The sequence below is a fragment of the Triticum aestivum genome, chromosome 6D (genome assembly GCF_018294505.1).
Source record: "Triticum aestivum cultivar Chinese Spring chromosome 6D, IWGSC CS RefSeq v2.1, whole genome shotgun sequence".
NCBI classification, from domain to species: Eukaryota; Viridiplantae; Streptophyta; class Magnoliopsida; order Poales; family Poaceae; genus Triticum; species Triticum aestivum.
The window spans coordinates 126,981,031-126,991,276 of record NC_057811.1 but is presented as its reverse complement, the minus strand read 5'-3'; the positions used below and the strand labels follow the sequence as shown (position 1 = coordinate 126,991,276).

Here is a 10,246-nt window from a genome sequence, read left to right as displayed (position 1 = left end):
TTGCTTAGATACGCATCTTTGCGGTTGCTCAATCTACGCGATGCCGTGTCGAAACCTGCTCTACTTTTTCGTGACATGATCATGAGCAGGTATTGTGTTTTGTTCATTCCTGTACTCTACCTAGTGAGAAATGATAATATAAACTAGTTGCTAGAAATCCCCATAGATAGGGAATTTGTGATGTTTGTTGATAACTCAGTATGTCATAATTGCACTTGAGCCGATTGTACTTTGCATCACCTAGTTCGACTACCCTTCCGGTCCGTTGCTGCTCTATTATCGTACCATATCTGTTTTTGATATATTCTGGTGTATTCCATGTTTTCATATCCATAACACACCCACCCCGCTTTCAAATCCAACAAAATGAAATAAGATATGGTATAAACATTATCCCTCTGAATCAGATCCGATTTCACCCTTACTATTGTCATTCAGTACCATGTAATTCAGGGGCGAACCTAGAAGAGAATACTGTTGGGTCAGTTCTATTGCTTATAGCTCATTTTCTACTAAGTGAACAAATTTTGTGAATGATTTGTTATTTTTAATTGGGTTCAACTCACAGAGTGGTTCTATATCAGCTTAATTCCTCCCTATACGATTTGATTTTTCGCCGAATCTGTTCTATCATTTTTTGATAAAAGACTTATTCCATCGTATAGATGTACTCTTCCCGCTTCTTTTTACTCACATATAACATTTGTCTTAAGTCATAAAGTTTGACAAAATTTTATATTAAAATATATCAATACCTATAGTACTACAAATATACAATATGCAAATTAATTCCATGATGCATCTACTGATATTGATTTGATATTGTGAATGTTTATAATATTTTCTATAATCTTGTTCAAACTTTAAGAAATTTGACTTAACACAAAACTTTTATGCAAAGTATTTCCTATCCAGACTGACCCAACAGAAAATAAATTTGATGGTTCTTAAGTTTGGAGTTGACCTCAGCTGCATGTGTGGTGCATGTAGGTGGGTCCAAACTTCCGTTTATATTTTCTGTTGTTATCTCTTGTGTTCTTTGATATAGCACACCAGCTTTCTTGTAAGCGTCCCTTCAAAAACCAAAAGCAAACATGTCTCTTCTTCTTATTCAAAAACCAAAAATAAACCATGTGGCCTATCAAAAGGAAGGTGAAGTGGTATTTCTTCCACTCACTTTGATACCTTTTAACTTCTATAAGATGGATCAGGTTTAGGAAGATAGATGGTTGGAAAATGCATCTTTTCGGCCAGGCGCACTGGTGCAGTTGAATCAACGGTGTGTCGAACAAGCACAAAGTAATTGCAGAGATTTGTGTATCACCCTTACAAATAATTATTTTAGCTATGATTAGCCGAGGGAGAATTGGTACGAAATATGGTCCCAATTAACTACTGATTGGCATGGCAGTGCTTTCTTGGTTGCTATGTATATGTAGAAACCACATGGTCCTTGGTGCGTAGATATTTTCCCTTCTTTATAGGTTATGTATTTATGCACACATTGACTCCATTCCTGATCAATGGTTCAACAACCGGAGGAACGGGAGTTGATGACGACAACTTGTGCAGAGGTAGCATGGGTAGCCAAATAGGTATTTACCCAGCATGGATATCGATATTTGGGGATTTCAGTTTGTTCTTTTAATGTGCTTTGGTCGTGCGCATCTCGGATGCGGTAGTTAAGGACTGTCATGCTGTTGTATTAACTTGATGTGATGATGTGTATTCAATAAAAGCTTTCTTGATAATAAACCATTGCACATGACTGTATGAGTAACTTCCGTCAATCTTTGTGTGAGCCAAGCATAACCTAAAAGGTATTTCATATCGCAGACACGTCTGATCATAGACTTAATAATGAAGTAAAAGAATTCACCTGACCGAGTTGGCAGGCACGTAAGCATCTTATTTTAGTACCTAGTATAATACAATTACAGGATAGTTAACCTACTTAGTTTGAATGAACCTATCATAGTTTTTAGGGAAAAAAATACATTCTTCTTAGATGAATGTTCTTGAGCTGACTTGTACATCAGACTGGAATATTCTCGCATCTCAATCACATCATGCAATATAAAAAGGAAATTATTAATAGGAGTACTAACAAGTTGATGTGTACCAAGTTTGGCCACTCGCATGGATACTAATTAATGCGTTGCATGCTGGGTGAACCAGATGTGTGCCTTCTAAAGTCTAAACTACTGCATGTTTGGTAGCATCAGACAACAAATAGGCCAAATTAGCTCTTCTGTATGCAATAAATCCAAATGCATGATTCATGGGCTAAGTAGTGTATAGATTTTATCCTCGAATCAATCGATTTCAAGAAGGCTGATGTTTATGTATTAGACAATATAAGTTTGAAGTTACTGTACGTTTGACATCCGGTCAAATTCTTTCAATGTTATGGCCGCATACGTGGAAGCAGTATGTGCACAATATTGATCTTGAAAAGGAAAATTGCTTTCACTATAAACACAATTTCAATTGATTCAACTATATTGCTCCATGATTAGTCAAAGATATGTTTCTAAGATCTTCCAATACACTTGCTCTTTCTATCCAATTGAGTACATAAAGGCAGAAGTTTCCTAGGATTGCACAAGGAAACACTCAACAAGTCATTAGCAAGTCACCTTGGTAATTAAATATACCAAAAAGTAGAATTGATCCGGAGTTTAAGCTGGAGTATGATTGAACAAGACATGCACAATTTACTAGAGGATCAACGTGTTGAACACGAACAACGACAAGTCCACAAGTGAAGTAGTGTTTCTTAATTGAGACCATCTAGGTACATTTTGGTATATAGGCATCCGGAAACCCGTATGAAATAACTCAAGCATACTCATCAACATCTATGAGAGTTAATATGAAAGCCTTATACATATAATAACGGACACATCACCATCACCGTAACACTACGAATGAGCCGTTGATATTACATAATTTGTTTTATGGAAATTTGCAAGAAATACATAGTGTGACTATTCAAGTTTTAAGTATAAATTATTGGCTCCAATAAGATCATTTGTATATTGAGATGAACTTAGGTCGATCGACTTACTAGCTTACATGACTCTTTGAATCTCAACTTACTTTGAACGAGTGCTTCCCACATAGATTGTTGGAAAGAGGAGTGAGTCAGGGCATACCGAAAAAGGATTTCCCCCCACTTTATATTATAAAGCAACCATCACCGATTACAACCGAAAGACCGATACAAACGCATACCACCACCGCACACAACACACAACCAAGACAAGATACAAAGGTGACGGGCACCGACACACCAGACCTCCACCATGAGCATCCACAATAGAGAGGTGAGTCAGACAACAACGAAGCCAGGACTCCAAAGCGTTCCCTCCCAGAAGGGTACGACCATGGATAGCCGCACCGCCCATCTGAAGACCAGATTTTCACCCGGAGCAAGACGACAGGAGTGGGAACGCCGTGAAGGAGCCTTCAGGAAGGATACATCGTCAACGGCTGCCACCACCATCAGCCAGTCAAAGGACTGGGCAAGTGGTGTGCCCCGGTGGTCACACCCCTCCGTTGTACCCTAACTCCGTCAACCACTCACAACCACGCCACCCGCGTGGCCATGGTTGCCCGCCCACACGTGAGACGCACGCTCTGCCCCATGCCTCCCGCCGCCAGGGCCGCCGCCCTGCAACCAGACAACCCCGAGACCACACAAAGGCCCCGGCTTTGGCCCAGCCGGTAGCCCCCTACAGACGAAGAACTTGAAGCACGGGATAAGGAAAAAAGAAGTATGCAAGAGGTGTGTAATTGGCATATGTACGTTAGGGATGTAGAAAAAACAAAATGAAATAAGCCAGCTACGTTATTATATATGTTTCTTCTTGTGTGACAATGCAATTACATATCCTACATATCCTCCACCAAAATGGACCATGGTATCATCATGTACGTCTATCTATGAAAACCAGTTCCACGGGCATGATCAGTGTTGCCTCCTCACCCCCCCCCCCTCTAAGCACTAGTTGCTGCCACCAATTTTACAACGCCTAGACGCCTCTCTCTCCTATCCCCTCCCGCACTCCCAACATCCCCCTGGTGTTGGAGGGGGCCTCTCCATCGGCCAAAGCACAGGTATCTCTTCCCATCTACCTCGTCGCCATTGCTTACAGCCTTACTGAGATGGACGTAGACCCCCCCCAACCCCCATGGAAAGTGTTGATGGGGTCTTCATCTGGTGGAGCACTAGTGTTTAGTTGTCATCTTCTTGGTATGTGGGGGAGGGGGGTGGTTTGGCCGTGTTGACGATGGGGCATCGTTTCGCTGGTGTGCCATGCATGATCATGTCGTGGTATTGCGCTTGCTTTGCAGTACCATGACGGTGGCGCTTCAGTGTTGCATGAGTGCGCGACGGTAGGGACCACCACAGTCCAATCTTTGATCGGTAGTGTACTTGACTACTTCGTCAGGGACTACTTAGTCGTAGATTTTTCTTTTCACCTATTGTGACGGATCGGTTGGCCCTCTTTATGTACTATGCTTATATGGAGTTTTGACCTTGCTGTGTTACCCCTATTCAGTAAAATGATGGTTGTGTGCACCCTACGTATACCCTACTCCTTCTGTAAAGAAATATAAGAGCATTTAGATCACTAAACTAGTGATCTAAACACTCTTATATTTCTTTACGGAGGGAGTACTTTTTTGGGTGGGGTGGGGGTGGGGGTCTTCTATCTATGCGGAATAATAGAACCCGTGGTCATGTAAAGGAAATCCCTGGTTTACCGTGGTGTGGACCTGGCAAATCGTTGATTTTTTTTTTTTTGCGTCCATGCATCTCTTGTCTATGAGGGACAAATATGATGCCCCAGCTAGATTATATCCCGAGTTACATATCAACAATTGCTTTTCACAGAATATATGCTCGGATGCCCTAGAATTGATAGGCTTTGGCCTATGTTCCAAGCTACTATCTAACAATTATTATTTCTGCCACTTCGATATACATGAAGCTAAGTGAGCCTAGATAATATATATGAGAAATCAAATTAGTGTCTCACGGTATATATTACATTGTTGCAGTGTAGGTTCCTAGCTCCTATATGGCTTTTAACTCTAGGCAACATCATACATAGTTCCTGGCATATCACTGGCACAAGCTATATGGGTAGTAAATTGTTCATTACGTTTAATTAGGTCCCATGAGTAGTTCTCTCAACATGTTTAATTAAGCAGACAAAAGAGAAGCTTGAGATCGACCGTGACGTCGAATTGCAGATATGGTGCTAGGGCCCTAGATCTTGAGAAAACAATTCCAACCGCTGCTCAATTTCAGAAAACAATTCCATGCTATATATATCAAACTAAGCAAAAATATAGCATGAATGGAAGTGCTTTCAAAAAATGGGAAAAGAACAGATAATTCTAGATATCATAATGTCACAAGAGATTGGCTTGAACAGATGCATCTTCATCCTCTCCCTCATACAGTATGTATGTATGTACACAATCAGCTGGAGCACTAAAACCTACGGGAACACAAATCAATAATGGAGCACAAAGTTGGAACTGATACTGCTAGTCACTAGTGGGAACCGAAACCAAGTTTTAACTGAATGTGCCCCGAAACATCGCGCGACAGAGCAGATAAGAACAGGCATATATTTTATTTCGGGACTGGCTTGCCATCATACTCAATCAAACACTAAGCTCACAAGCTCATACACTTTACTAACCAAGATGCATGATTATTTTAGCGCCCTTGTGTCCCTTTGTATATCACCCTGTTATTTCTGGCCGGCCCCACCGCACCCCCGGCCCTCTCCTACCCTCCCCCCCTCTCCCTGTCAACCTACGTGTATAAATTCCCAGTTCCTTCCCTCCAAGCAGACCACAGGCAGCAGCAGCAGCAGCAGCAGGAGCACTCACCAAGAGATTGCTACAGTCTCACAAAACCACACAAAAGTTGGCTGTAATCATATATTGTTTGATCGGTGCTCGTAGAGAAGCTTGAGAGAGAGAGAGAGAGATCGTTGATTTCGACATGGGCGAGGGCGAGGAGAGTAGGAAGGACACGATGGCGATACGAGTCCGGGAGTTCGACATGGAGAGGGACCTGGCGGCGGTGGAGGAGCTGGAGCGCCGGTGCCAGGTCGGCCTCTCGGGCGACCAGGCGGACGATGCTGACCACGACGATGGCGGCGCCAAGAAGTGCAGGAGGAGGAGGAAGAAGAAGAGGGGCATGTCGCTCTACGTGGAGCAGATCGGCGACCCGTTCGCCCGGGTGCGCCACTCGCCGGACTATGTCATGCTGGTACGTGCAACAATTACGCTTGCCCCCGCTGCCATTGACACTTGTCCGGCTACACGACACTCCTTTGACAGTGATGTTGTGCAACAAAATTACAGTATGTGCTAAGAAAGTACACACATCAGGGTGGGTTAACTAACCGTGTGATAATGCTAATATGGTGCTGTAGGTTGCTGAGTACGGCGAGGAAGGAGCTGGGGAGGCGGTGGGCGTGATCAAGGCCTGCGTCCGGACGGTGAGCCGGGGGAAGGCGATGATGAAGAAGAAGCAGCAGTTCGCCAAGGTGGCCTGCCTCCTCGGCCTCAGGGTCTCCCCGTCCCACAGGTAAACAAAAGAATTGTATTTGTACGACATGACACACCATGCGCACGTGTGCGTGTGGCTAGCTGCATTTGCACATGCGAGGAGCTCTAGTGTGGTGGCTCACCGTACGGGCTGGTGTACGTGTGCGTGCAGGCGGCTCGGAATCGCGACGGAGCTGGTGAGGCGCGCCGAGGCGTGGTGCGCGGCGAGGGGCGCGGCGCACGCGACCATGGCGACCACGGCGTCCAACGCCGCCTCGCTCGCGCTCTTCGCGGGGCGCTTCGGCTACGCGCCGTTCCGGCGGCCGGTGTTCCTTGGGCACCCGGTGCACCGGCACCGCGCGCGCGTCCCCGGCGCGCACCGCGTGCTGCAGTTGCCGCCGCCGCTCGCGGCCGCGGCCTACGCCGCCCTGCTCTCCCCGGCCGAGTTCGTCCCCGCCGACCTCCCGGCGCTCCTCGCGCACAAGCTCACCCTCGGCACGTACCTCGCCGTGGAGCGCGGCCCGGACCCGTCCCTCCCGCCGTCCTTCGCGCTGCTCAGCGTCTGGGATGCCACGCGCTCCCTCCGCCTCCGCGTCGGCGGCGCCGCGCCGCTCCTCCGCGCGTCCCTCGCCGCGGCGCGCGCGCTCGACCAGCACGCGCCGTGGCTGCGCGTGCCGTCGCTCCCCGACGTGTTCCGCCCGTTCGGCACGTACCTGCTCTACGGCCTCCGCATGTCCGGCCCCGAGGGCCCCGCGCTGCTCCGCTCGCTGTGCCGCCACGCGCACAACGTCGCGCGCAAGAACCCGGCCTGCGCCGTCGTGGCCGCCGATCTCGGCCCTGACGACCCCGCCGCCGCCGCGGTCCCGCACTGGCCGAGCTTCTCGTGCGACGAGGACGTCTGGTGCGTCAAGAAGCTCGGCGTCGCCGCTGACGGTGCCGGCAATGCCGGCGACGATGACGACGACTGGACGACGGCGCCACCGGCTGACGTCCTGTTCGTGGATCCCCGGGAGTTCTGACGCCGACTTCCTTCCAGAATTAATGTCGTCCGTTTTGATTTCTGCCGACGGTGTAGATACATCATACTCTCATAGCTAGATTGACATTTGTATGGTGCAAATTGATGCAGCATCCCAGGTAGTGCAGTAACCAAAATTAGCCCTGGACCCTAAAGAACAATATGGTCAGCTTCTGACTCTGTCAACATGAACTTGGTTGTTCATCTGTCTCACAGATAGAAATACTAGTACATGGCTTCATGTACAATATATTAACTATACGCCAAAAGAGAAACTGACAGAATTTATGAAACCATTCTTTTAAGGGACAATTTTTTCGAAAATACAAAGGTGAACGTGGGTGCACGCGCACCCATGTGAATAGTAAATTCATAAAAAATACTAGAAAAAATAAAAAAAAATCCTGAAATTTCGCGGTATGAATCTTAGTCGATCATTCTACTCACATGTGAAGTTTCATGATGTATTAACACCCATGGTATTCTTAGTGAAGAAAATACGAATGCGGTCATACTATTCATTAAACAGTGCTTTTTAATATAGTTTTGATTAGCTTCGATTTTGTCATTTTTGCCCAGATTACCACGGATGTGATTTCTTCGTGAAACTTCATATGCGAGTATACCGGTTGATTTTGTATATTTAAAAAATAAATTCAGATTTTTTTAATTTTTTCTAGCATTTTTTTGAATTTACTATTCATAAAGGGTGCGCACGCACCCATGTTCACCAAATCCGCCTCCCAATTCTTTTTATTATATTCATACTTTTTTTTGGCAATCATCTCCTCCTTTGTTCATTCATAAGGATCGTAGCATCATTTAAAATCATAATATAGATATCACCACCTCCGGGGCAGAGTCCATCCAGAGATTAGGGGGAGAAAATGTAGCTATTCTAGCCAATTCATGAGCTACCTGGTTTTTTTTTGCGGGGTCATGAGCTACCTGATTACTCTCTATTACAATGATCATAGACAACATAATTCTAGAAACATGAAGTAGCAGTCATCAAAGATGGCACTTGCTACTGAAGAAGAATCACAATCTGTCAAAGGTGAAACAACCTCCGCACTGTCCGAGTTGACCTTAATCTTGCTGCATCCAACAGTTCGGGCAAGGTTTATTCCAAGCCTCACAGCTATGGCTTCCGTTGTGAAGGAATCGAAGCATATATTGTCATGACGACAGTGACTTCATTAACAATGGTGAAATCTCACACACACACACACACACACGAAGAGGGGGGGGGGGGGGGGGGGAATGAAGAACTTCAAGTGATGGGGGTCAAGTGTTACAGATGGAGATTAACAGCAACCTACTAATAATATTTTAGGGTATCTAATCAGAAAACAAGTAGCAATCACCAGATGTCGCGGAGAAGTTATGTAGTGCATATCATTGATAGTATGAACACAACAAAAGAATGGTAATAAGTAATGGTTCCACTGGTTGTATATTCCAGCCAAATCTTCTTTGTTGCACAAGATCAGATATGCTAACATCAAAGCCCAGAAACAGAAGGCTAAGTACAACAATTTGATGGGTCCAGTTTAACTGCCAGTCCACAAAAGAAAGTGTCCATTTTGAGACCACATCGTACCTACCCCATAAGGCATAAAAAGGAGCTCAAATACTAATCAATATATAACAAGCAGTCAAATTCGGCCCTGGGCAGAGCGTATTTTCAGATACTCAAAACAGAAACAACTGAATCTACACAAATGATGAACAAATTAATCATCTGCGTTTGCACCAGTATCACTTTGCTCTCCCAAGTCTGTAATGTTTATCGCCCTCCAACAAGAGCACAGCAAAGAAGGAAAACAAGGTAGTAGTTTGAAAGAAGGAATGTATAGAATAACACAACTGACACAGAAAAACAATTGAGCGATTTGGAATATGTTCTAAAAATAAAGAATGGAGTGCAACCTAGGATAAACTACATGACACATTCAATGGAGCAACTGCTGATGCAACAAAGACAAAACATATGGAAGTCAGAATATAGGTGCATATAATTCTTTCCGAGTGCAATAAGAAAGCAATAGATAGCTATTCTTTTATATGAACTGAATTGAATTTTTTATGTCACATCCTTGTATATTTTTTCAAAACCACCCAGAGGACATTCTTTGCATTTGTCTTGGTCTAAAGAACCTTCATGGATAGGAGGCTACAAATTAAAGGCAAAAGCATATCTATTGTTGGCTATCATATGCAGATTGAGAATAAATTTTATGACTATGTCATGACACCATACCTGAGCCTAATAAAGACTGCAATATGGACAATAATGCGCATAATAAGTCCAATCTGCTTGCATGACACTATGCACCTAATTCTAATCTAAACGGCATTTTGGCTAAGGAAAACCAAAATATCAGTCCAATCAGATAGTGAGCCACTCGAGGAAAGAAAACCAGATCTTACAGAAAAAGGGGCGGAAAGGGATACATAACAGCAATCCACTTTAGACGCCCTTGTAGGTGCGTGAGGAATGTACCAAAACAATAACTGAAGGACAAATAAATGGCTAGTATACATATGCTAGAAGGAATCAAGGAACAAGGAGGGTAAGACCGAAAAGTAGCTAGTGAATGGTAATGTGTAGTTCAACATATTATTTTACACCAACAAGCATAG

At 44.6% G+C, this 10,246-nt stretch overlaps 1 protein-coding gene across 1 annotated transcript; it reads left to right on the top strand.

Annotated features, from left to right (window-relative positions):
- Window positions 1–5,790: 5,790 nt before the first annotated feature.
- Window positions 5,791–7,810, top strand: LOC123144054 (probable N-acetyltransferase HLS1-like). Its single transcript, XM_044563071.1, has 3 exons — window positions 5,791–6,301; window positions 6,468–6,622; window positions 6,755–7,810. Exons 1-3 carry the CDS (start codon window positions 6,032–6,034, stop codon window positions 7,599–7,601), a joined length of 1,272 nt encoding a protein of 423 aa, XP_044419006.1. The 5' UTR covers window positions 5,791–6,031; the 3' UTR covers window positions 7,602–7,810.
- The last annotated feature ends 2,436 nt before the right edge of the window (window positions 7,811–10,246 follow it).